At 42.6% G+C, this 27,886-nt stretch overlaps 3 protein-coding genes across 12 annotated transcripts in view; all 3 read right to left on the reverse strand.

Moving 5' to 3' along the window:
* The window catches only part of eif4h (eukaryotic translation initiation factor 4h), a 15,394-nt gene extending 12,753 nt beyond the window's left edge, over positions 1–2,641 (reverse strand). For all 7 annotated transcript variants that reach the window (XM_065960234.1, XM_065960239.1, XM_065960236.1 and 4 more), the window contains exon 1: positions 2,483–2,641. In XM_065960234.1, the coding sequence (XP_065816306.1) occupies positions 2,483–2,544 (62 nt within the window). In that variant the 5' untranslated portion in view covers positions 2,545–2,641. The remainder of the gene's footprint in view (positions 1–2,482) is intronic.
* Positions 2,642–3,605: 964 nt separating this feature from the next.
* On the reverse strand, positions 3,606–22,254 carry ano7 (anoctamin 7). The gene is made up of 24 exons (XM_020657925.3): positions 22,165–22,254; positions 21,103–21,239; positions 19,587–19,644; positions 17,731–17,861; positions 16,899–17,006; positions 15,169–15,305; positions 14,867–14,924; positions 12,792–12,902; positions 12,452–12,617; positions 12,279–12,369; positions 11,562–11,658; positions 11,151–11,294; positions 10,917–11,054; positions 10,541–10,639; positions 10,300–10,402; positions 9,950–10,061; positions 8,977–9,031; positions 8,286–8,383; positions 7,840–8,006; positions 7,517–7,722; positions 7,299–7,438; positions 7,133–7,223; positions 5,840–5,959; positions 3,606–5,623 (listed from the first exon to the last, which is right to left on the reverse strand). Exons 2-24 carry the CDS (start codon positions 21,208–21,210, stop codon positions 5,471–5,473), a joined length of 2,691 nt encoding a protein of 896 aa, XP_020513581.2. The 5' UTR covers positions 21,211–21,239; positions 22,165–22,254; the 3' UTR covers positions 3,606–5,470.
* Positions 22,255–23,172: 918 nt separating this feature from the next.
* ece2b (endothelin converting enzyme 2b) overlaps positions 23,173–27,886 on the reverse strand; it is a 36,957-nt gene continuing 32,243 nt past the window's right edge. For all 4 annotated transcript variants that reach the window (XM_065959981.1, XM_065959982.1, XM_020657927.3 and 1 more), the window contains exons 17-19: positions 27,424–27,614; positions 26,139–26,234; positions 23,173–25,971 (exon numbers count right to left, since the gene is read on the reverse strand). In XM_065959981.1, coding sequence (XP_065816053.1) covers positions 25,795–25,971; positions 26,139–26,234; positions 27,424–27,614 — 464 coding nt within the window. In that variant the 3' untranslated portion in view covers positions 23,173–25,794. The remainder of the gene's footprint in view (positions 25,972–26,138; positions 26,235–27,423; positions 27,615–27,886) is intronic.

Raw genomic sequence — 27,886 nt, forward strand, 5'->3', positions numbered from 1 at the left:
GATCAGGACCTGCAGACACCCTGATCAGAACCAATACACAGACTCTGGATCAGGACCTGCAGACACCCTGATCAGAACCAATAAACAGACTCTGGATCAGGACCTGCAGACACCCTGATCAGAACCAATACACAGACTCTGGATCAGGACCTGCAGACACCCTGATCAGAACCAATACACAGACTCTGGATCAGGACCTGCAGACACCCTGATCAGAACCAATAAACAGACTCTGGATCAGGACCTGCAGACACCCTGATCAGAACCAATACACAGACTCTGGATCAGGACCTGCAGACACCCTGATCAGAACCAATACACAGACTCTGGATCAGAACCTGCAGACACCCTGATCAGAACCAATAAACAGACTCTGGATCAGACACCCTGATCAGAACCAATAAACAGACTCTGGATCAGGACCTGCAGACACCCTGATCAGAACCAATAAACAGACTCTGGATCAGAACCTGCAGACACCCTGATCAGAACCAATACACAGACTCTGGATCAGACACCCTGATCAGAACCAATACACAGACTCTGGATCAGGACCTGCAGACACCCTGATCAGAACCAATACACAGACTCTGGATCAGAACCTGCAGACACCCTGATCAGAACCAATACACAGACTCTGGATCAGGACCTGCAGACACCCTGATCAGAACCAATAAACAGACTCTGGATCAGGACCTGCAGACACCCTGATCAGAACCAATAAACAGACTCTGGATCAGGACCTGCAGACACCCTGATCAGAACCAATACACAGACTCTGGATCAGAACCTGCAGACACCCTGATCAGAACCAATAAACAGACTCTGGATCAGGACCTGCAGACACCCTGATCAGAACCAATACACAGACTCTGGATCAGGACCTGCAGACACCCTGATCAGAACCAATACACAGACTCTGGATCAGGACCTGCAGACACCCTGATCAGAACCAATACACAGACTCTGGATCAGGACCTGCAGACACCCTGATCAGAACCAATACACAGACTCTGGATCAGAACCTGCAGACACCCTGATCAGAACCAATAAACAGACTCTGGATCAGGACCTGCAGACACCCTGATCAGAACCAATAAACAGACTCTGGATCAGGACCTGCAGACACCCTGATCAGAACCAATACACAGACTCTGGATCAGGACCTGCAGACACCCTGATCAGAACCAATACACAGACTCTGGATCAGACACCCTGATCAGAACCAATACACAGACTCTGGATCAGGACCTGCAGACACCCTGATCAGAACCAATACACAGACTCTGGATCAGGACCTGCAGACACCCTGATCAGAACCAATACACAGACTCTGGATCAGGACCTGCAGACACCCTGATCAGAACCAATACACAGACTCTGGATCAGAACCTGCAGACACCCTGATCAGAACCAATAAACAGACTCTGGATCAGGACCTGCAGACACCCTGATCAGAACCAATACACAGACTCTGGATCAGGACCTGCAGACACCCTGATCAGAACCAATACACAGACTCTGGATCAGGACCTGCAGACACCCTGATCAGAACCAATAAACAGACTCTGGATCAGGACCTGCAGACACCCTGATCAGAACCAATACACAGACTCTGGATCAGGACCTGCAGACACCCTGATCAGAACCAATACACAGACTCTGGATCAGAACCTGCAGACACCCTGATCAGAACCAATAAACAGACTCTGGATCAGAACCTGCAGACACCCTGATCAGAACCAATACACAGACTCTGGATCAGGACCTGCAGACACCCTGATCAGAACCAATAAACAGACTCTGGATCAGAACCTGCAGACACCCTGATCAGAACCAATACACAGACTCTGGATCAGAACCTGCAGACACCCTGATCAGAACCAATACACAGACTCTGGATCAGGACCTGCAGACACCCTGATCAGAACCAATAAACAGACTCTGGATCAGACACCCTGATCAGAACCAATACACAGACTCTGGATCAGACACCCTGATCAGAACCAATACACAGACTCTGGATCAGAACCTGATGTTTTGAGACCGTGTGAATGACTCTGTCTCTGCGGACACATGATGCAGCCATGCGGGCAGCGTGCAGCCGCAGCCCCGCCACCACCTCCACCTGCTGCGGCCTACTCCACCCCGGAGCTGCTTCTTCAGCGCAAACACGAAACAAACAGACGTTATTCTACCAGAACACCGGTCCGATCCCTGCCACATGTGTCCGTTTGTTTCGTTAGCTTCGTGCTAACAGCTAGCCTGTATGCTCCGGGACCGCGGTGTTTCCCAGCCTCTCTCGCCGGGCCCTACTCACTCCTGCCGGGTCTGCTAAGCAAGCGCAGGGCGGGACGAGCTCCGGGGCCTGGCCGCCAGCACCGAGGCTCGGGGCGGACAGCGACGGGGAACAAAGCGGCACACTGGCCCGGGTTAATATTTGAAACATGCGGCAGACTTGCCGCGCGAAGCAGAAACTCACGCTCTGCCGCCAAAGCTACCGTAGGCCCGGTCCCGGTCGTCGTAGCTGTCGTAGTCCGCCATTACTGCTGCTGTGTGTCGGAGGAGGAGGTCCTACACGTCACACACTGACTGAGTTTAGCTGGCCACAGAGCGCCTGACCGGGTTTACTGACACTTTGGGAAAAGGAAACTTTTATTTGAAAGCTTTTTTTAGATACAGAAGTGCAGGAAGATAAACCAGGTAACATGTATCTCAGGGACAGATGTAAATTAGTTTTTTTTTTTAGCTAACTCTGGCCAAACTGTTGTGTTGTGCATGTAAAAAAAAACAAAAAACTATGATGATTAAGATGATTATCATCAAAACATTTTAAAAATGTATACAGGATAAATAATTGCTATTTGTGAAATAAATTATAAAACATTTTATTTATTAAGCACTTTACATTTAACACATTTTTTATTGTGCTACAAGCAAAAATTGGAGCATAAAAACATTTTGAAGTAAACAAATAAGAGCAGGCAGAGTTGAAAACAACTACAGAAAAAACATCTGGGGTGGTGATGATCCAGAAAACATCCTTTTAAAGATAAGGCTCCTTAAATTATTGAATCTAAGCATTATAGATACATATTATATGGTTATCAATTGCAATTCTTATTTTCAATCGCTGCTCTTACACAAAATATTGTTCAGAAACTCGCATGTTGAAATGGAGACCTTGAATTATTATGTGAGAGAAGGGGAAGAATCCTAACCATCCATGGTTCAATCTCCTCAGAGAGGAATTCTGAGTTTGGGGACGGTGTATTTTATGTCTTAATTTTTACACTAGTAAATCAAAAACCTGAGCTTCATTCACTGTTTATTAATTGTAAATAACGACACATTTTAATGGGATATTGTGAGAAACAAATTTGAGAATTGTTTTAATTTAAAGTTTCACGTTTTAGTAAAAAAAACATATAAATCGATTTGAAAAGGTCACAATGAAAATGCAGTGCCAACTACTTTATAATGTTGCAGAAGACAAAGAGACATACTTCAGTAAGTCCATCCTGCAGTGAAGAGCATTTTTCGTATTTCTCCACCATAAACGACTGTCAGATAAAAAGAAAGCAAAGAAAACACAAACACCTGACTCCTGAACAACTTTTATTTGCATCTTATATTAATCCTTCTCCAGAGAAACATTGATCTATTAAATTATCAACAAATATTTGCTACATTTCTGTTAAAATAAATACAGCAACAGATCTATCAAAAAATATATAAATATGCTCAAAGATGTATTCTTCTTTCTCCTCTATGTGTTTTGCCTTAAGGACTGAAAACTTCAAATCAGTGGTTTAAGTTTAGTCTGACTGCTCTTATCCACCGGTGCCTAAACTAATTTATCTACAGACTGAGCTGAACTTTTCAAAACCAAACAAGGGTCAACAAGAAGGGGCGCCAGAAAGCCTAGCAGTTATGCCATGGAGGCTATAGTGCTCATTGCAGCAGTCCTGGGTTCAAATCATGTCATCATCCACTTCCTGTGTCTCTACAGCTGTTCTATCCAATAAAGGTAAAAAGACAGCAAAAAAATATATAAGTTAAAAAAAAAAAAAAAATCAACAACGAGCTACGTTAACAAGACAAACATTCAAACACGTTTCTTACATGTTGCCCTACAATAATTTTACACAAACAACAAAAATATTAGGAACACATTTCAATTGAAGTTTTTAAATCTGATATAGAAATGAAACATCTGGGGTTCTTTTACTCTGCTCACTTGTTGGTCTTGAAGACATCTAGGTCCTCTGTGAGGCCTTTCATGTGGTCCATGTTCAGGTCTGACAGACCGCAGAGTTCCTGTTTTAGAACTCTTGAAAACCACTTTCTAAATCTGTTGAATGTTTTGTATTGTCCTGCAAGTCATATACACAACAGTAAGTCCAGAACCCAGGGCCTACGCCTTCCTAGTTCTTGTAAAAAACTCTTGTAGCTGATCAAGGCATCTTGGGGATTTTCATTTCTCTTACAGCATTCTGTGGGATCTTGTTAGTATTGTGTAGATCTAGTGGAGTGTTGAAGGACAGGACTTCTCTTGCAGAGCTTTGGTTTGATGTGTGGAGGTTAAACTCATCCACTGTAGCTATTCCTCTGGTCAAAAAGAAATCTTTTGCACAGATCTTGCAGAGAACTCACAGACATCGTGGAGGTCTTTTAGGACTACAACAGAAGCTCTTGTAGGACGAAGGGATCCTGACAATCTCTTGTAGATCTTAAACAGGCTCTCAGGTAAAGCCTTGTGGATGCTCAAGTCCAGATCTACAGAGACATGTAAGGTTTTACAGCTCATGGATCTTTTAAAGGTCTGGCAGAGTTCCTTGGAGATCTTGCTATATAACATATTCCATCGGCATGGATATGGTCTATTGAAGATCTTGTGGAGATGGTTTGAATATCTCACAGATGATATACAGTTCTAGTAAAAGCCAACTAAATCTTTGAGGCATTTCTTTGATCTTGTAGACCAATCACAGAATTCTTAAGGGAAATGATAGAACTCTAAAAAACTGGTAGATCTTAAAAACAATCATAGATATTGTAGACCTGTTGTAGTGTGTGTGGAGGTTTGACAGAGACAGTGCAGATCTTGTATAAATCCAGTAGAGGTTATACAGCTTTTTTATCTGACATGATTTGTGGCTCTCTATCAGTGATCTTGTAGGATTTGGGGTTTAAAAGATCCCCTGAAGCTGTTGGAATGGTTCAGAAGTCCTGTAGATATCGAGAGTCTAAGCAGAGGTCTGACAGATCCTTGAAATATGTAACAGAAGTCGAGTTTTTCCTGTAAGTCCAGAAATAGTTGTGCAGATCTTGATCTTGCCACATTCTTGTAGGGCCTGTGCTGAATGTAGTTCTCGATCTTGTAGATCTGTCAGAGGTTGATCAGGGTCTATCTCAGTCCAGCAGATGTGGATGTTGAGGTTTTTGGAGGACATGTAGTGATTTCTTTTCAGCAGCTTCCGTGTGTATCGGGTTCTTCAGGGATTCCCTTCAGGTTTGGGGGAGGGGAGTCGCTCTGTGGCGGTGAGGCTCGTGGTGTTCGCTGTCTCAGATCCTTTGACTGGACATCCGTCTCATTAGGAATCATGGATTTCCCCAAAGCCTGGAGGCACAGGAACAAACCACAATATAATTGAGTGTATCTGCTTAAAGGCAATAACGCAAACCAGAACAAACTGGAATAAAAATAACAAACTTTGTTTGACCTAACCATTAACGAGCCAAATGCAACGAAATTTCGTTCTTATCTGCACTGTAAAGTACAAGTTTGAATGACAATAAAGAAAGTCTAAGTCTAAGTCTAAGTTGAACGTTTTACCTGATTTTCAGCCAGCGCCTCCTTAGCCATGTAGTGCTCCCTCTTTATCTTCACCTCCACCTCCTCTGGGATGTCGGGGACCGTCAGGTCGATCAGACGGCCGATGAAGAAGACCACATGCTGAAGAAGAGAGAGTGGAAGAGCACCAATCAGGTCACAAGAGGAACAAGCTGGATCCAAACATGTCTCTTATCAACTGATTCACACTTCGTAGGCTGCCAAGAAACACAAAGATTTCCAGCTTGTAAGTGAAGACTGATTGATCAGACACATGGGAAAAATGTTATTCCCGGTAGAACCACAATAATGAATTTCTACAATTCTGAATGGATCCAAAACATCCAGACAGGATCTTAGTATACTAATGGAGCAGGAGGTGTTGGTCTTGGTGCTGCTATCATTAGCTAGCTCTCAGAGTTGGTAATATATGGCTGTGTCTCTCATACTAACATACTGCCAGTACTGTGTATGGACGATTGTTAGAGCCCACTTTGGGTTCTACAAGAGGAAGTTTGAGCTGACGTATTCAGTATGCAGTGTCTGTAAAATGAAAGTGAAGAACTTCAGGAAGGATTAAATGGCCCCAGCTAACATCATACACCCCCCGACATGAGTTCAAATAAGTGGAACAAACTACTGCTGACCAACTGCTGACGGCATCACTTTGCAGATCTACAGCCAACTCTGAAGAGACAATCAAATGAAGAAGATCGATCTGTTTCATTTCAAACACCGGCCTCAAACAGCGTCCTTTTCAGACTATAAGCTAGTTTCTGAAAAATACTGTGTTGAGCCCAAAAATATGATTCATATGAAAGTATTTTAAAATGTCCAATGTTCCTCGGTGTATTTACATCATTGCAAAAAGCTGATAGAAAACATTACAAATATAGCAGTTATAGCAACAAGCAGTTGAGGCTGGAACAGGAGGCGGCTGCTGTGCATTCTGGGAGTTGTTGTCTTTCATCCAGGAGCCAAAAAGACACTTTCTCCCTTTTCTCGGTCAAGAAGGCACCAACTTCAAAATGTATTTCACATTTCTACTACATATATGACCCAATGTCAATACAGATTCATGTTTTAAGTGAAGGATCCCTTTAAGCATCCCAGTCGACAGAGGAAGCTGGTTTTGTCCTCCAGTATTTGAACTTAAGCGAATTTGCAAATACCAATATTTTGCTTTGGGTCATTTGTTCCAAAATCTGCACAAACTTATCGATTTGTCTAATGGAGTCACAATGCTGTGTTGGTCTGAACGCAGACTGAATGAACCTCCATGTGGGAGACACTGACCTCAAACACGATGACAAAGGTGAGTCTGATGGCGAGGAGGTGATAGTACTCAGGGAGGTGTTCTCCTTCATGATCCCTGAAACCTAAATACCTGCAAGCCAAAACAAAGTTACAGCCTCTGCATCATGTGTGTTTCCTGATCGTTGATCTGCGTGCTATGGCCGACCTGCAGGGCATGTGCTGCTGGCTGTAGTTGCTCGGTGATGTTGCCAAGGTAAAGTTGATGTAGCCGGTCAGAGTGCTGTCCTTGATGTAGCGATAGTACAGACGAGGCACGAAGGACGAGGTGAACGCTATGAGGAACGCCTAAAGACACAAGGTCAAAGGTTAGATTATAGTGACGATGTCTAATCCACATACAGGCGAGACGCTGACATGTCTTACATTGCTTAGAACTGCGATGTGTGCGATGCAATGCAGGATGGAAAACCAGATGCCTATGTCCTGAGCTCGCTCCGCCACTGGGCGGCGATATTCAGTCACAAACTTCTGAGCGTCCAAACGGATCTCCACCCAGTTATTGATCAGAGCAAAGAGCGGAGCGAGAGGACACGCCGCCACAAAGATGGTGATAAAACCAAACTGTAGCACTGAGGGAAAACAACGATGAATAAACATTACACCGCCTTCAGTCTAACTCCCTGTCAGCCAATCAGAACACAGAATGTGTGTCACCTCTGTATTCAATCCAACAGCACAAGGCTTACCCATCTCCAAGTATTCACTGAAGAGCCCCTCACAGACCAGCAGCTGGTAGTCTGCCTCCCAGGGAGAAACCTCCTCCGGCTCTTCCCCTTTCGCTTCCCCCGACTCCTCCTTCATCTCTTTTGGACGGCGACGAAGCTTCTTCTTCTGCCACCACGTCCTCAACTTCCTGCCATGTGATAAGCCACCAGTCGTACTTTCAGTTTGAGAGAACGTCTTAAACATTCATCGTTAAACAGATCACGGACGCTTGTGAGACAAAGATGAAACTTTTCTATATTTTGTACTTTGTATTGAAAACACCTGAATCTCTGTGTCCTGATCTCAACATCTCATTTTAAACAACTTATTTTTAAGTTGTTTAATTACTGTCTGTGTGTGTGTGTGTGTGTGTGTGTGTGTGTGTGTGTGTGTGTGTGTGTGTGTGTGTGTGTGTGTGTGTGTTTACGGGTAGATGAACTCCTGGATGTTGTTGATCAGCTGTTTTCCCACCATGATGACGAGCAGCTCCTGAGCCAGTTCAATCAGACATCCACCCGCTCCGCACTTTAAACAAACACAAACAAAGAGCTCTAATGGTCTTTTCTCTTCTGATTGGATGAGCTTTACTCACAGAATCAGAAGGCAATGAGGTTCAGAGAGCTTCACACAAGACATCAAGACATCAAGACAAAAGCAACACATCAGAAAACAAACTAAAGACATTCTAATAAAATGTCCAATAAAACCCAGAAAGAAGATCAAAAAGAAGATAAACCAGAGGAATAAGAAAGATCAAATACAGGATCAGAGTGGATTTAGAACAAGAAACTTCACACACATGTTTTGAGGAGCTCTGAGACTTATTTACACTGAAGAAGAGGAGGAGGATATGTGACCTTTAAGATTTATTTTAGGCTTTTACTCCTTTATTTGACAGGACAGTGGGTAGAGTAGGAAGTCAGGGAGTGAGGATTAACATGGAGCCCTAGTCAGACTTAAACCGAGCCGCCTGCTTGTAGGACTTTAGTCGTCTTACACATAATGCAACCTAACTGCTCAGCCATCTTTTCTTTCCACTGTTCCCTCTGGGTGACGATATTATCTAACATACTTTCATTCTCATCACCTCCATCACCACCACAGAGGGACTGACTCACGTCTTCGTTACGAACTCCAAACAGAGTGTTGTAGTGTCCAGGGTAACCAACGAACCTGAACACAAACAATCAAACAGCATATTTAGATCATCATTATGTGTCACACAGTCAGTGAATGTTTTTGCTGTTTTTCATGGCAGCATCATTCCATCCAAGTATGATCCTGCATGCACGATTCTTCATTAAATCCACTGAAGACGTTAGAAATCTATGAAATCTACAAGTAATGGTTTATTAAAGTTGATAATAAATCCCCTCTGTTTGACTTGGGTAAGGTGTTTTTTAGAGTTTTATTGGGTTAATTTGTGAATTGTTGTTAGCCCCATAGGGCCGCCTTATGGTGGGGCGTAATAGTACACGAAGACACAGGGAGGTGAGCGTGTATTAACACAGCGTGCTGGATACATGAAGAATGGGCGAGCGAGAGAGAGAGAGAGAGACTGTGTTAGTTCTCAGCATGAGCTAAGGCCCACAGTAGCCTATGCTTAACTGGATAACAGGACTTTAGTGCACCTGTAACACCGTCAGTTTAAATCTAAAGGTGGTGTAATGGTGGGACAACGTTGTTGAGATGTGAAGCTTCTGCTGTCTCATTATACATCGTGTCTCTCACACTTTCACAACACACCAACATGCGAAATAAAATCTCACACCAGGACACCAATATTACACCATTGCAGACTCACTTTAAAAGAAGGTGTAGCTTCTTTACGGTGATGTTAAACTTGAAGCTACAGGTAGGTTACAAAACTGGCTGGTTGTTATCATCATCAGCCTGCAGGAGGCGCTATATCTTACTGCTTTTAAATGTTTCCCCTCACTTTGATCACATTCACCAATTATATACAAAGAAAGACGGGACTAAAAAAGGGAAAGAATTAAAATGAAGTGGGGAAGCTGAAAACAGAAGAACATTGATTTTGGGATTAGCCAATGAAAGCATACCTCTTTAAATGAACCAGGCAGTGCTTACCTGCCTTTGAAGAATGCGATGTACACCGGAGACGAGTAGAAGTTAACAAACTGGAAGATGAAAACTTTGAGAATGAACATGTCTTCGTATTTAGTCTGAGTCCGATGCATCTCTGAAAGATATAAAGAGAAAACACAGAATAATCAGGCAGAAACGCCTCATACCTGTTTTCGAACCTGTTTGAGTTCCTGCCCCATGAAGATCAGAACCTTACACTCTAAACTTTCTAAACACCCAGTTGTTTTATTTTTAAACACAGGATGAATATATTAAATAACTAAAAAGAGACTAAATTATCATTTTGTAAAAAGTCTGGGGATAAGGAGGGTGAAGACAAAGGTGTGACTCACCCCAGCGGGTGAGGGTGTGGGCCAGTGAAGTGTAAACTCTGGACAACATGAGGATGACCAACAGGTTCAACACAGATCCTGAAAGACTGGCTATCCTCGCAGCCTGAACACACACACACACACACACACAGAGTCAATAAGTTGTGGAGTCCCCCAGGGAAGCGTCCTGAAGCCTTTTATTTTTTGTCCATTAAACCTCATGTAGCCTTAAAGAAAAACTTCAGAGATGTGCTGTACTCACAGACAAACTGACAAATTTGTTGCCAGACCTGTAGATGATAATTCTGAGGATGCTTCGATACAGAATGATGGCGATGAGGAACATCATCACCACAATCATCTGCACATAGGAAGTTCAACTTAGGCTTACCATTCACTGACATTTAAGTCAAACACTGAAGTACTAAACACACACTGGGTTTTTTGAGCGATCAGATTTTCTCTTAAAAAACTATTTTTTTAATCAGTCCTGAATTAGTCTCACATGTGGGCCGATACATTAACTGATATTATTTAATGAATTTAAACAAATACACAGACTAACTAATGATTACATTTTTACAGCTGACCTGTTTTAAAAAGATCTCAAGTTCGATGAGTCTATGCAAGAGACTCACCATGATAAGGATGGCCATGCAGCCAGTCAGAGTTCTGCTGAATCGTTTGTTCTCAGGAAAGTAAGGTTCCTCTGCTCCTGTCACTGGGTTCCTCGTGGTCATCGGCGCCATTGCTGTGAACTCTGGACGAGGTCGCTCCTGTGATCATAGGGGACGCCATCCATGATGTTTCATGATCTATCAACCTGACTTGTCCTCTTGTACAGTGATTATCAAACATTCATTATGTTTTACCTCGATGTCCTCAAACTGGGAACAATCCCAGCGGTGGGCCAGAGTTGAACACGTTCTCTTCCAGTACTCGAGGAAGGTGACGGCCCACAGCGACATGAAGACGCTGAGAAACACTGTTCCTGCATTGTCAAACAACAGACCTACCTACACAGAGAGACAGACAGAGAGAGGACAGCGTTTAGAGAAAAGATTTCAGGAATATCACTGGGAAGATTCATAAGGCCCAAACTGTGCTCAGACACAAGTATCGCAAACTTTCAGGTAACATTACTCATGTAAGTCCCACCTTTGGGATCATTTGTAAGAAAAACAAGAGTTGAGATAAAAGTTGAAACCCCACCCCAATCCCACTGACCAATCCCTAAGTGAGGTGGGTGTGATGTCAGATTTTCTTGGTGGACAGACAGGTACCTTGTAGGTGACGCAGATGCTTGAGTAATTCCAGTAGGAGCAGATGTTACAGAGAGGACACATGACTAAGTTGTTGCTGCTGTCACACACCTCCCTCCTAAACACATACACATACAACAACAATACACACACACACACACACACACACACACACACACACACACACACACACACACACACACACACACACACACACAGAGTTAATATCTGTAAAAACCGTGTGTAGGTAAATCTGAGTGTCGTCAGCATATTAACAGAGAGAAACAAATGTTGTGATACTTTTTGAAAACCTCAGCTCTATTTTTGACCTCACTAAACTTCTGTTATAAATCATGTGACTTTAAGGGTAGTTCTGGTATTTGGAAATTTAGTTTTTTTGCAGCTTTGGCTCAGTGGTAGAGTCGGTCATCTCTCAACAGGACGATAGGGGGTTCGATCCCCAGCTCCTGCAGCCACATGTACGATGCATCCTTGGGCAAGACACTAAACCCCAAGTTGCTCCTACCGCTTCAGTTGTTTACATCCAGGCAGTAGAGCCAGGTGAAGGCTCAATGTCCCGGGCTACAGCCAGTCAGCAGGTCGCTGTGTTACAGTTAGAACATGACATTTGTCGAGCACTGTGGGCCAAGCCAACATTAGCCAGGCTAAGTGTGTAGCTTGTTTGTTGTGCCAATGTTTGAAAATATATTGGTAAAGTCAGACAGAGTTTTCACTTACGCTGGAACATCAGTGGCCATGAGCCAAAAGCCAACAAAGAAGATCAAAGTTCCAACGACGGACGCCGGCACCAGCCAGCCAGTGTAGAAACCTGCAGTCACACACCATCACTGCTGTTACCAAAATAACCCGCAGGGTGAGTAGTTATTAGATAATTATACTGCTGTAGTTACCGAGCCAGGCAAAGTAGAGCGCTATCTTCTCTCCAAAGTACGCCCTGATGTGATCCAGAGGTTGGTAGCGTTTCCAGCAGCACCATTTGGCCCAGTATGTGTACAGGGTCTGTCTCAGACTTAGAGACTGGGGGGGCACAGTGGGGTCAGGTACCTTGAAATCACCCTGCAAATACAGCATGAAAGTAGAACCAAGAGAAATATGAATTCTTCCAGCTGATGACCTCTCTGTTATGTCTTAAATCAAACGTGTGTTTGTAGTCTGAATAAAGATGGAAACAAGGGTCAGAAGGGTCTCAGTGGTGTCAGGGGTTAGAGGGATGTTAGGGGCGGGGCTCACCTCATGCAGCGGGTATGCAGCGGTGAAGACCTGCTCGTTCAGCAGGCGGTCGATTCCCACTTCCCCCTGTTTCACCAAACCGTACGGAGTCCTGGCCAAGATCTCGTAGAGCTGCAGGCACAAGAAACGATCACTGCAGGGACTCAAGATTGACTTTATGAAATACAAACGATGCATTTTCATGTAGTTCCATTACAGAACATGTAACTGAATTGTAGCTTTAACTATTTTAAATTTGTTGTCCCTAGTTCAGACCTTACATTTACAGATGAATACAGTACAGATGTTAACATACAATAAGTCTGTAGTTCCCAACCTATTTTGGCTTGTGACCCCACAAAGCTCTGAGGACCCCAGACATCCAAAACACACACAGCTTAGTGCTGGAATCATGTTATCCTTTTTCTACTGTGTTGCAGGTACACTTTAATGTTAGACCACATTAAGGCTGTTTACAGTAAAATATTGTGGGGATGAGCTCTGTGCACAAAGACGATGTGCTCAGCAAGGTGAGAGTGTATTAATGAGGCTGGAGGTTAATGCCAGACGCATGAAGCATGGGCGAGAGACAGAGACAGAGAGAGAGAGAGAGAGAGAGAGAGAGAGAGAGAGAGAGAGAGAGAGAGAGCGAGAGAGAGAGTTAGAGAGAGAGAGACAGAGAGAGTGTGCTAGTTGTTAGCATGAGCTAAGGCCCACAGTAGCCTTTGCTAAACTGGATAACGTCTAGTAGCTTAATTCAGGCTGATTGCTGCAATATATTTTGGATTGTACCTGGGCCTGTGACTTTATCGATCAATTATTAGAAGTTTCATCTGGACCCCAAGATGACCAGTAACACAAACTGGTAGTTTGAAATGAAGCTACAAAATGTATTCGTACAAATATTTCATGAGACAGGTGCGTAGGAGAGGAATGCCTCCCGCACACGTTCCAACTTGATGAGGAGAAAGTTCTACTCACTCACGAGAAGGTTTTGTGCTGACCAGAAAACAAGAAACTCTTTGAATCTCGGGCTCACAGAGATGGCTTCAGCCTCATGTAATGAGACATTATAGAAGGAACATTCTTGTGCACGTGCATTTCTTTCTCTCTCGGGATAGTGCCGTATATGACATCATTTTCTGTGTGCACCTCTGCCCACGTCTTCTCCGTGGCTCCGTACAGACTGATGTAATAAATACATTATTTATAAAAGACGGACGGCTTTAAGGAGAGGCGTGTCTATCTAAGGAACTCATTTTAAACCCTCTGGAAACACTTCACAATAGTTCAAACATAATAAACGGATGACGCAGACTGAATCTCTACTTTTCTATTAGAAAGTAAACATGTCATTGAAACTGTGTCATGTGTGTTTGTCTTGTCTTGTTTTTTTTTCATCAGCTGCTAATCCTCAAATTCCTGCGTGTGTGTGTGTGTGTGTGTTAAGTTTGTTTTCTGTGTGTTTGCAGCCGTGTGTACTCGCGGTTGTGTGTTTGTTGATGGTGTTTGAGGAGGAGGCGTCGCCGCTAGAAGCATCCGTCTGCTGACTGAAACATCCTGGAATCTGAGAGGTCAGCCGGTCCACATGTCTCAACCAATCAGACAAATCTGTGAGGGCCACGCCTCAATCCAGACTTTAAACCCTGTTCAGTCTGAACCGGGCTCTCATGTTGCTGAAACTGTTATTTAATCAGCTGATATTGAGATTGTGGCAAGCTATAAATATCTGGGGGTTGTACCTGATGACAAACCTCTAAGAAGGTTGAGCAAAGACTTTTCTTTTGAAGGAAAATTAAATCTCTTAATGTTTCTTCTGAGAGGACGACTCTCTTTGATAACATTTTGATTAAAACCTGTTTTAAATGTTTTTATTGCTGCATGGTTTGAAAGCCTGAGCTCGACCAATGAGAACAGACTTGTAAAAACAAGCAGCAGAATCTCAGGGAGGTGTCAGGCTCGGCTTCACTGGTCTGCTCAAATCACCCACTTCACAGTGAGTTTAAACTTTGACCCTCAAGTCGTCATTTTAGAGCTCCTGTGAGAGGCAGTTGTCAGGAGTTTTATGCGAGTGTGAAAAACACTTCTGTACTCACCACCTGATGTCTCTGAGTCATCTTAAAGAAATTTGTCTGGTCCTCGCTGCCCAGAAACCTGCAGACAGAACACAGGTGAGAACAGTTGCTACAATGAGCTATCAGGTCTTGTAGGTTGGCGGGGGGGGGGGGGGATTATTATATTTAAGATGTTTTAACCAGGAGAACCTCAATGAGATGAACAATCTCAGAGTGTCCTGACCGAGACAGGCAGCAGCACAATAAACAGATTACAGACACCAAATGGAGCAAATACAATTAAATCATTAAATCAGAACGGGAGGTGTATCGATTGGTGTCACCTCTCCAGCTTGTTGGTCCTGAACTGACAGGTGTAGTAGTCAGGTGGGGGGTTGGGAACGTCCTGAGAAAGAGGACTACGTAGGGACAGCCGGGACAAAACCTGCTCAGACCAGTTCACGATTGGAGCTGTGACCACCTGAAGGACACAATGAGGTTACAATGAGGACACTGTGAGGATACAATGAGGACACTGTGAGGTTACAATGAGGACACTGTGAGGTTACCATGAGGACACAGTGAGGTTACAATGAGGACACTGTGAGGTTACAATGAGGACACAGTGAGGTTACAATGAGGATACTGTGAGGTTACAATGAGGACACAATAAGGTTACAATGAGGACACAATGAGGTCACAACGAGGACACAATGAGGTCACAATGAGGACACTGTGAGGTTACAATGAGGACACAATAAGGTTACAATGAGGACACAACGAGGTCACAACAAGGACACAATGAGGACACTGTGAGGTCACAATGAGGACACACAGAGGTTACAATGAGGTTACAATGAGGACACAACGAGGTCACAACAAGGACACAATGAGGTCACAATGAGGACACTGTGAGGTCACAATGAGGACACACTGAGGTTACAATGAGGACACAATGAGGTTACAATGAGGACACAATGAGGTTACAATGAGGACACTGTGACGACAAACTGTGAAGATGCACAGTAAAGAACACATAGGACACCCTAAGGCTACATGGAGGACACATTTTGAAGATAAAACGAAGACTCACTGTGAAGAAACACTGAGGACACTTTTCAGCAATAAACTGCAGACACACTTTGAGGACAAACTAATGATGAGGTCAGACTACATGTTATTAGAACGATTATAGCCCGATCCGGCAGACGGAGGGGTTTGGAACCGATCTGCATGTTGTGGGACATAGTGAACGACAATCAAGGCCACATCTGGAAAGTCTCACATCCTCCTGGCCAAAAAAGTCTAGCATGTTTGATTTATTTTCACCAAGGAGAGAACAGAACGCTCTGCGCACGCCAAAGTCTGGAGCTTAAAAAAATAAATAGCGAAGGAAGCTAAAGATGAAACATGAAGATGGTGCTGCGAGATGAAACTATGAAACAAAGGAAAAGAGGGCACAAAATGAACACACTGTTATCTCTTTGTCTGACACAGTGACCATTGTAACAGATAAAAAGATTGTGTAGTCCGACCTTGGCACCAGGATGTCCTACCTTTTTGGACACTTTGAGAAAAATGTAGGACTCATAAAGGACACATTAAGAAGACATACAAAGGACCCACAGAGGACGAAATGACAAAGTGAGGACATAGTAAGGTTGCGATGTGACAATGGTGGACACATTAAAGCCATATTTTTGGCACACTATGAAGACAAACTATGGACGCTCTTGGAGGACACTCTGAGGAGAATCTGTAGGGACACTATGAGGACACACTAAGGGGAACACTCACTGAGGACACATACTGAGGACCAAGTGAGGACACACTGGCTAGAATAGACACAAAACGGACAATCCTTGAAGACACAGGAACACACTTCAGACGCACTTATGTTAATTTAAGGACACACTGGGAGGAAACAGTGAGGACACATAGAGGACAACCTATGCTAGTTTAACTCTTTGTTTGAACCATGAAAAGATGTTGAGCTAAATCTAGAGAAAATGTAATAGAATGAAAGGATGAGACTGTTTCCTCTGAGCGACAGGAGTCGGAGGAGGAGGTTCACCTGCAGAGGTACTCTCAGAATGATCTCCTCTGCGTAGTAACACAGGACACTCCAAGGAGCACTGAGGAGGACAAAACAGATCCTTGTCTTCGTTTGAAGGACCTCCCTCTGTAAAGATGCAGAGAAACAAGTTAAAATTTCGAAAATTGGTTAGTAAACTTGTTTATGGCTCATGTTAGTTGTTTAGGTGTTCCACAAGGTTCAGTTCTGGGTCCCCTCCTCTTCTGTTTTTAAACTATACTGTAGTGAAAGAGAAGAACACCGGGATTGCTGGTCTACCAGTGTCTTGAGTGCTTATTCTGTTGTAGTTAAGGGCTGTTCTGCTGCATGTTGACTATTTTGACTCCTTTTACTTTAAATCAGTGGTTCTCAAGTGGTGCGTCTGGTTTCCATCGGGTCCTGAATTTCTACCACTGCCTAGAAAACAAAGTTTATTTCAAAAGTCTGCAAAGTACTTTTTAAACATGTTTGTTTTGTTATCAGTTTTGGGCCATCTGAGGTTCAAACTGTAACGTTGTTCATTCAATAAATCTGATTGGTTGAAAAATATCAGAAGATTTGTGGTGGGTCCTGAGGCTAGACCAGTTGAGAATCACTTCTTTAGATGCAGTCTGATGATTTCAGACTGTATATTAATACACCTGTAATGTCTCGTGTTATTTCTGTTTTCTCAGATTCATTATGTGATATATCCATGAGCAATGATGTCCTGTGACAGATGATTTTAACTGCAGTATAAAAGAATTGATCAGTTTTAAGCCGTCACTGTTCAAACACACTCACTCTTATGTGTTCAGACATCTCAGAATTCAGGTGTGTTCGTTTTACTCACCTGCTCCAGCAGCAGCCCAGAGTGTTTCAGTTTGTTCAGAAACTTTTCCCTCCATTTCCTTCGGTCCTGACTAACACCTGAAATCTCCTCATCCTGTAAGCACATAGGCTCCTCCCACACCAACACAAAATCTGATGAAGAGGAGAAAAGCATTCAAACAAGAACACAAATGATGTCATCACTGCTTACACTTGGAAAAATAAAGCAAAAGAAGAGGTGCAAAAGAGCGCAGTTCCTCCAGTGTCCACTAGAGTCTGTCTCCTGCATTGAGTCAGTCCCCATATAGCCCCATGTTAAAATGTCCAACTTTACAGCTGCAGTTCCTCCAGTGTCCACTAGAGTCTGTCTCCTGCAGTGAGTCAGTCCTCATAGAGCTCCATGTTAAAATGTTCAACTTTACAGCTGCAGTTCCTCCAGTGTCCACTAGAGTCTGTCTCCTGCAGTGAGTCAGTCCTCATAGAGCTCCATGTTAAAATGTTCAACTTTACAGCTGCAGTTCCTCCAGTGTCCACTAGAGTCTGTCTCCTGCAGTGAGTCAGTCCTCATAGAGCTCCATGTTAAAATGTCTGACTTTACAGCTGCAGTTCCTCCAGTGTCCACTAGAGTCTGTCTCCTGCAGTGAGTCAGTCCCCATAGAGCCCCATGTTAAAATGTCTAACTTTACAGCTGCAGTTCCTCCAGTGTCCACTAGAGTCTGTCTCCTGCAGTGAGTCAGTCCTCATAGAGCCCCATATTAAAATGTTCAACTTTACAGCTGCAGTTCCTCCAGTGTCCACTAGAGTCTGTCTCCTGCAGTGAGTCAGTCCTCATAGAGCCCCATGTTAAAATGTTCAACTTTACAGCTGCAGTTCCTCCAGTGTCCACTAGAGTCTGTCTCCTGCAGTGAGTCAGTCCTCATAGAGCCCCATGTTAAAATGTTCAACTTTACAGCTGCAGTTCCTCCAGTGTCCACTAGAGTCTGTCTCCTGCAGTGAGTCATTCCTCATAGAGCTCCATGTTAAAATGTCTGACTTTACAGCTGCAGTTCCTCCAGTGTCCACTAGAGTCTGTCTCCTGCAGTGAGTCAGTCCCCATAGAGCTCTATGTTAAAATGTCCAACTTTACAGCTGCAGTTCCTCCAGTGTCCACTAGAGTCTGTCTCCTGCAGTGAGTCAGTCCGCATAGAGCTCCATGTTAAAATGTCTAACTTTACAGATGCAGTTCCTCCAGTGTCCACTAGAGTCTGTCTCCTGCAGTGAGTCAGTCCCCATATAGCCCCATGTTAAAATGTCCAACTTTACAGCAGAAATAAACATGTTTACAGTCTGGTACAAAATCAGTTTGGGTCTCTAGAGCTCATTTCTGTTTTTGACTGTACATATTGAATGTTTATTTTATGTTTGCATCATCTCTCTCTGTTTTAATCAGGGACCCAGATCTCTGCTTAACAGACGTACACAAAGATTACTAAGACATCGATTATCCAGAAGGTGAATAAGGCACCACCAGGCTAAACATCCTCCTAGCTGGAGTCTGTCTGAATGTAATCGATTGCATCTTCAATTACTCATATTTCTTAATCTTATTATTCTGCTTAATTATGTTCTCCTGTTGTGATTGATGTAGATGATGTCTGAAAACACTAAGGAAATTGGAAAAGATTCAAATGTTTAAAAGCTGGTTCGACTTCATCCACTGACTGATTTCAGTTCATGTAATTCTTAATTAAATACGTTTTTCAGAATGATAATATGTGAGTTTCAGCTCAAGTTAACAGGAACAGTAAGCTGCTGTCTTATTGATGTGTCACACAAATAAGTTTGTTCCCAGCTGGACCTCTCAGCTAATATTGACTCAACAAAATTTGTTTAACTCACCGACTTGACTCGACCCGTCACTCAACACATTCCTGTCCTGGGGCTTGGCAGGTGCATCCTGGGAAATAAAAGCAGTCCTAATCTTAGAAAACAATCTATTGAAATAAAACACAACTTTGCATTAAAGAATATAAAATCTTCTCATTGTTCAAAACAAAAATCGACGTTTACAGAATCAAGAGATGGACAGAATCCTCTGCAGATTCTTTAAATAAAACATTTTTACCTCAGAAAATCAGAAAGGTAGGGATGCAACATTTAGAACCACCAAATGAATGTTCAACACAGTTCAATTAAACGGATCCCAAAGACGTATTGAAATGATAGAGATCACAGACAAACATATTCAATATGAACAGTTTTCACTGATTTCAAAGACCAGGACAAAAGGTGGGTCTTAAGTTGGGCTTAATGTGATGAGTTTGCACATCTGATGAGGGGACGCAGACGCTTCTTCAAACGGGAGGCTGCAACTTTAAAGGAGCAGTCAACCCTGAGTTTGTGCTGAGCCCGAGGGACGACCAAAGAACAACAGATGTTGCACACAAACTTTACACATGTAGAAAAACACATGGGCTGCAGAACCGGTAGGACTGGAAGGTCCCAGACCCCAACCCGGAGGTTGGAGTTGTTCCCAAGGGTAGGACACAAGAAGACAAAAGTGATATTCTTATTTTCATCTTTTTTGTCGTCCTTAAGAAAAAAAACGAGCCATAGATTTGTATCTATGGGTAGGAACAGTAACATTCTTGATGAATGACGTGGTTATTTTTTCCCCACTTCTTCATTATTGCTTATCGTCCGTAGAGCACTGTACGGGTGTTTGAGTTTTCTGTTAACGAGCTCAGATTGGACGCTTCCTTCTGTTCCATGTCTCCACTGTTCTTAACGAGACTGAAGACAAACACAAGAGGACGAGAGGACAAACAGAACAATCACCAATTGTTCTTTGACGATTTTTACTGCTCCATCACTCAGTCAGAGTTCAACATGAGAGGAGCCGCTCTGTCTAGTTGGATAACACACTTCCTGTTTCCTGCTGCAGCCACACTAAAACAAACAGTTTCACTTAAAGAAAAAAACCTGCTCAAAGTCTGAACTTTTCATCAGTGGGGCCTGTCTTCAAACTGAGTATTGATAAATACTGTTTTTGTGATTCTAGATTGACCAATATGGCGACCGCCGTCCAGAAAACAATGGGGGTTAGTAAACCTCATAGCACAAGGTATATTTGAAAATAAATGTTAATATATTATTTGTAATACTTCAGTATGTTAGCTCTGTAATTGAGTCTCTGGACTAGTTGACAGTAAACATGGTAACTCAATAAAGGGGTGAGATGTTCATTTAAGACTGCACCAGTTAAAACGTACTAAAGAAGAATAAAAATGAAAAGAAAGGCTCCAGGACGCTTCCCTGTGGAACGCCGCATGTTGACCACACGTGTAGCGGAACTTTCCAAAACCCTCATCTGTTTTCTGTCAAACTTTTCATCTTTCCAAACACACAAACTCACACTGACAGCAGTTTCCATGGCGATGCTGCCGTAGTTGTCTTCCTGCCTGGCATCCATAGTGATGAGCGTGGAGCTGTCCTCCATCGGCTCCCCTCTCCTCCTCATCATCCCTTCCCCTTTTCCTCTTCCTGCAGATCCTAAAACAATCAACACACAGATACACAATTATAAACTTATTTACACGCTAACACATAAACAGGAGTCCAGCATTTTAAACTGTGACGTATCTTTATATATCTAATGTATTTGTACTTTATGTATTCAACTAGAAGTACAAAAAGACTTCTACTCTTGATTCAATCTTTCCACTAAAAGTTGTGTTTCTCCCTGACAGGCTGAGGTTGTAATATTAAGTGTGTGACAACAGAGAGAGACCTTTTTGTTACAGAGGAAGATAATTTACTTTAATTGCATCACTCTCTACAAACTCACCACACTACATTCATAAAAATTGAGATTTGACCTCACAGAACAGAGGAGTACCTGGTCCAGCGTCGCCTTGAGTAGTTTGTTATTTTGTGTAAATGTGTGTTACACCAATGTTATGCTTGATATGGACTAACTATTCAAAACTCCAGAGTCGCAAAGAAAACAAAACAAACTGAATGGTCGAGGCAGCAGGAGACCAGTCCTATTCAAACTTTTACATGCTCAGTTGATTGATTGATTGATTGATTGATCTTCTGAGTTTTTTATTCATGTGTTATGTGTCCTCATGTTACAGCCTGTTGTATTTTATCTCAGAAATGTCTTAAACTGTCTTATGTTTAGGACACTGCACAGAAGAAGAACTCAGGTCCCTCATTTGAAAAAGAACCACCAAGTGGAAAAAACTGTATCAAACTGTACTGAAGTGAGAGGACTTTTCATTGGCTCAATAAGTTAAAAAAACAGAATCTTTTTGTTTTAAAGAAATGCACCATGGTTACGAACGTATCCTTCAATTATTAACTATTCAATATTTAAAAACATCCAGTTTGATTCGAGGCAATCTGCTGAAGAATGAGACTTATTGCTCAACAGACAGAATCATGTATCGGTTCCTCGTGCAGTCAGACTCACCTCTGTGTGCAGTCGATCCTGGGTTCAGGTGAGTCTCAGGTAAGTCTCCGGCTTGTGCAGCAGAGCAGCTGACTGTGTGTGTGTGTGTGTTCAGCTTCCAGCAGGGTGAGACTGATCATAAGCCACGCCCCCTGAGTTAACCCCTCCCCTCTTGCCTCCTGGGCCTAACAAATGGGGGGGACCTTTCAGCAGTTCAGTACTCAGAGCTGGTGAAAGTAGTGATACTGCAGAATAACTCCACTTCAAGTGAAGAATCTGCATTAAATGTTAAACTTCTGTAAATATAAGGAACCAGAAGTAGAAGCAAGAAAATACATTTTCAACATCGATGCATTACCTTCAACCCGTCAGAGCTGCTTATGGTGGAGCTCATTTCATTTATTTAATCTGTAATCCTTCAACACTGATTTAAAGTGACGTATATTTAATTTTCAATCATCTGTAAAAACTTTGACCAACATCTGCCGTAAGGTACCAACTTGAAGAACCAATCACGCCTCCCTGTCTCCCTGAGGAGGTCATACTGTGAGTTTGTCGTTGCCCGTTGAGTTGTAAAGTGATTAGTCTTGTTTTCTTTTTACATTTATTATGATTGGGTTTAGTGTTTACTTACCGCTGAACGACGTAGTTTCTACACAATGCAAGAGATGAGCTGAGGTGCACTTCTGGAGGGACGGCGCTTGTGCATGTAAGTGAGGGGGCGTGGCTTTAGAGGGAGCACAGAGGGAATGCTACTTTTAAAATCATGCTAGTTTTAGAAAATTACCAACCCTGCCTTTAACTGTTACCAAACAGTCTACACGTTCTATTTCTATGTTGAAAAAGAAAATCTGATCTTTTTCTTCAGTGAAAGTAGAAATCGAAGACAGTATCGATACTTTATAAGAAATAAAAGATCATGAGAGTGTGAGAAACTGAGCCTGTTGGACTGTAACAGTGGAACATTTTAAGTCATTTTTTAAGTAAATCATAAAAAAGTCTTCAAGAAAAGTTGTGATCAGAGCCAAATGATGAGACTTTATTATTTTTATTGTTTATTATATTTCCTTCATGTTCTCAGACAACTAAATAAATTTCAATAAATCTTTCCATCACATCTCTGACAGCAGCTGTGTGTAACGCAGCTCCCTGATTGGACGAGCAAAGCGGCGACGCCCCAATCATGACACAGACAGAGTTTACAACAAGCTGAGTTTTTTTCTACATCAGATCTACGGTCTTCTACTGAACACACGGACTAAAACACACAGCTGGGACCCCCACACACACACACACACACACACACACACACACACACACACACACACACACACACACACACACACACACACACACACACACACACACACACACACACACACACACACACACACACACACACACACACACACACACACACACACACACACACACACACACACGTCTTTGGCAGGAAGCAGCTTCTTCTGCTGAACAATAAACGACACCGGAGCTGCATGGAGTGGATGGTGATGTCATCAGAACAGTGATGTCATCAGGAGGCAAAGCACGCACGCACACACGCACACAGTCTGACGTCATACAGTGTGTAGTGTCTTAACATGAATATCACTTTGTGTTTCAGTCCAGGTGAGCCAACAGCTCCTCCTGCTGTCAGAGGCAGGTACCTGCACTGAACAGCAACACTAAGGGATTGTGGGAAATGTAGTTGAGGTAACGTTTCTTTGAAATAAACTCATGTTAGTATCGTAAAAACTAAAGACGATTATCTTTAACTCCCTAACCTATTTCATATTTTCTCCATGTTATATCTTAACTTTATATTTCATGTTTTACTCATTTCTCTGACAAAAACAATTTGTTTTGTTCTTTAAATTCTTGCTGTTTCTCCTCTCGATGCTCAGACCAGAGTCGAGTGTTGTTCAGGGTCTATTTTTTTAAATTTCATTAAAAGTTGTTTTGGTCAGAGACTAAAAATAAATAAATAACGTATTCAAGACGCGTCATTTCAATCCTTCTGAACGCCACAGGCTGGTTTTTGTCCCTGAACGCCCCTCATTCATTAAAGTCTACCCTTGGTCTCAATATGATGTCATTCCTAGAAGCCCCACGCTTCTTTACAGTCCCTGAACGTCTCAGCTCTCATCGTGGAGCTGCCTCAGCGATGGAAGCTTTTTCAAGTTGTTGAGATTTGAAAGGCCCGCGAGAATAATCTGACTTTTTGACTCGTTTTTGACGTCTGACTGTCGGGAGATGATTCTACTGTTAAGGCGTCCATTTGAGAATTTAAGGCAATATTCCAAAGTGAGTCGTATAAAGAAATCTAATTTTTTAAGGCGCTTGTTATCAGTTCACTTTGATTAAATAACACTGAGCTCTGTTTGTATGGATGTTGTGGTTACTCATGCAGACGACTCTTTAAGGCTAAACCCCTTAAACGGTACCTTAAAATGTCGGGTACACTTCTTGGATTAAGGTATTTCTAATGGCATTCTAGTTGATATTACACACAGATTAATGGGATGTACTATAAAAGGTATTTCGGTGGACTTCGACAAAAGACGTTTTTTAAATTGACCTTATGAGTTCAAAGTTAACGGATTGTTTAATGTTATTTTGTACATGACACATTCAGTGCCCCAAACCAATCAGAACCCGTTTCATGAAGCCTTTCATTATCTAACATCTGTTCCTTAATTGAAACATTATGTCCCTCATAAGGTCGGTATTAATTAAAATATTTTTTTACCTTAAAATGTAAAGAACTGAACCGTTATTTCAGATCGAATGAAGATACAGATGTATGACCATTAAACGTTCTAATATTTGAACGGGTTAAAAGTTGATGTTATTTACAGGTTAAACGGATTCTTCTGTAAATTATGGAAACCATTTAAGGAGAAAACTGACCAGATAACTTGAAAGACATTACAAAAATCTGAAATCTATTGTAATGAATTGATGAATTTGTATTGAACGTAAAAATTCCCCCTTTAAGGCCCTTCACTGAAAACTGAGCGCCATTCGAGCGATTCCTATGAAAACGTCCGTGACTGTGGATGTAATAGTTCAACTCTGTATGAGGTCATCACAGTGATGTCATCAGGGAGAGAGAGAGAGAAATAGCTCATTCATTCAACAGGCACACACACACACACCCTTCAAACAAAGCCCATTGATAATAATATTTATAATAACTATAATAACAGTGATAAAGCAGAAATCAGCAACATAGTCCCCGAGTGGCTTCATCACAATCTTCATCATCATCACCATCATGCGTCCTCCTGGTCTCTGTGTGAAGTCCACTGACTCGGTCTACTTTCCAGACGGGACATGACGTCGGTCTGATCGTCTCTAATTAACAGATTTATATTAACTGTATGAAACTGAAAAGTTCACCTGAACACCTGATCACCTCCCAATAACCTCCTGACAACATCTGTCTCTACTTCTGATAACTAACAGACCTGGCTCCTCGAGTTAAGACACTGACCAGCCGCTTAATTAAGAAACGCCGCCGTGGAAAAAACAATCTGAGCTGTTAACAAACACATTTTTTTTTTGAAGAAGAAGAATCTCGAACACCTTTCCTGGCTAACGTTAACGGACCAACCTAAACTAACTCTGACTATGTCCTCTTCAGTCCGTCTACCAGACCTCGCAGCGCCTCCCCGTGTTCATCGGTGTCCCTGTGGGACAGTTGAAGTGGCGGCTGAAGTCTGGAGAGTTTGCGAGCGTGCCGATGACTCTGTATCTGGGGGGGCTGTGGGGGTCGGTCACCAGGCCCTCATGAGCGCTCTCTGGAGTGCGAACTGAACACCACACCTAAAAAAAACAAAAAGACAGGAGAGGTCTCACAGCTGCTGTTAAAACAGAAGAAACCTCCAGACCTCACATAAATCACAGTATCATCTGCATATTGTCGGAATATTTGGGACCCTATTTAATTGGGAGGCTAACTTAGCATTTACTTTTAGGTAGCATTGTCTCACCTGCGCAAATCCCACGAAGAAGAGCTGATCATTGGTCAGGTTAACGGCAGGAAGCCTCTTCTCCTCTCCGCTCTTCTGGACCCATGACCGATAGGCCTGAAGAACACAGTTTTGTAAGAGATGCCTCAGTGAGGATTTTAGGTGTTTAAATTAGAGTAACTGTTGTCCCACTAATGCCCTTCTTCTCCAAGCAAAAGATGTCACTGTCACAGGCGATATCTGTTGTTGGAGGAGTTCCATCTTTTGTCGTTTCAGAGTGTTTTAGTGTTTTGAAGGTATAAGTGATGATTCTTTAAAGGCTTTATACACACTTAAATATAATATAAATCAAGTCTATTCTCTGAAAATAACTCTGAGTCATGACTGTCTACAATGGGTGTAACACCCGAGTCCCACTGTCTGATGTTTTCAGAGTCCTATCTTCACTTTGTTTACGTCGCCGGGACGGCCGGCTGACTCCTCCCCTCGTGTATAAAAGTTGTTTAATTGAGGGACTAGAGAAAAGAAGAATAACATACTGTACTCACTGCTTAACTGTGTTTCTAGATCACGCTCATTTCAGGTCAATTTACATGCAGTGTGAAGATACCAGCATAATAAAGATCGCTAGCATTAGCATGCTAACACAACAATGCAGCGCGAGTTGTTTTGGTTTCATGCTGGTGCTCAAGGGCGACATCTGCTGGATCAAAAAAAAAAAATCGCATATAGAGCCTTTAATGGTCTCTAAACACATTATATACGGTGCTGTAAACATGTGAAGAGACTATGTTTGAATGAATCATGTATTCAGACTGTTAGAAAGTTTTTCATCATGTTCAGGTTCAGATTTTTGGGGGGGCAGGGCCAAATGGGGGGCTCGAACTGGGATTCCTGAGCAAAATCCTTAACTCTGCTCTGTTTCAAATACGCTGCGAGTCTTTTTTCAACCGAGCATGCTGCAGGCATGCGTCAAGCTGGACAGAATATGACGACTCAGGCAGGAAGTCAGACAAAGAAACGCACAGAGCATCTGGTCCATTTCAAAATAAAACACAACATACAGACTCCTGATATTATGTTCCATCACTTTATCAATGTCAAAACAGAATGAACAACAAATTATCCTCAGAGAGACAAAGCTACATGTTGTTAGCACGTTGTTCTGCGGCGCTGACGAACCGAGGCGTGCGCGGAATACGTGGAAATTGGAGGTAAGATGGCACAGTTCAGTTCAACATGTGTAGGATGTGTGTACATGTTCTAACAGTATGAATATAATTCATTTATTTATGTTTATACTCACATGGTACGCTGCCTTTAGGCCGCCGTTGTCTGCGATGTTTTCTCCGAGCGTCTGCTTTCCGTTGACGTGTTCTCCGTTGACCGTGTAGTGACTGTACTGATCCACCATGCACTCTGTCCTCTGACGAAACGCCTCCACCGACGAGTTCTGCCACCACGGCCTCAAGTTACCTTCTTTATCGTACTCACGACCTGACAGCGAGACAAGAGGAAAACTTATCGAAGACTCGGATCATTTCTAATCATACTTCAAATAGAGCTAATATTATAAGATACAACAAGATTTACAGAAAGCGACTCAGCAGTTCAGGATTCACACCTGAGACATTTTTCAGGACAAATTTAAATTAAGAACGTTGTGTTGCATTTCAACGCGATGCAGAATGAATGATGAACTACTTATATCGACTTCCAACTCAAAAACAACGTGACATACTGCTGTCAATAAATTGATTCTCCTTCCC

This window comes from Labrus bergylta, chromosome 11, assembly GCF_963930695.1.
Source record: "Labrus bergylta chromosome 11, fLabBer1.1, whole genome shotgun sequence".
In the NCBI taxonomy this organism is placed as follows: Eukaryota; Metazoa; Chordata; class Actinopteri; order Labriformes; family Labridae; genus Labrus; species Labrus bergylta.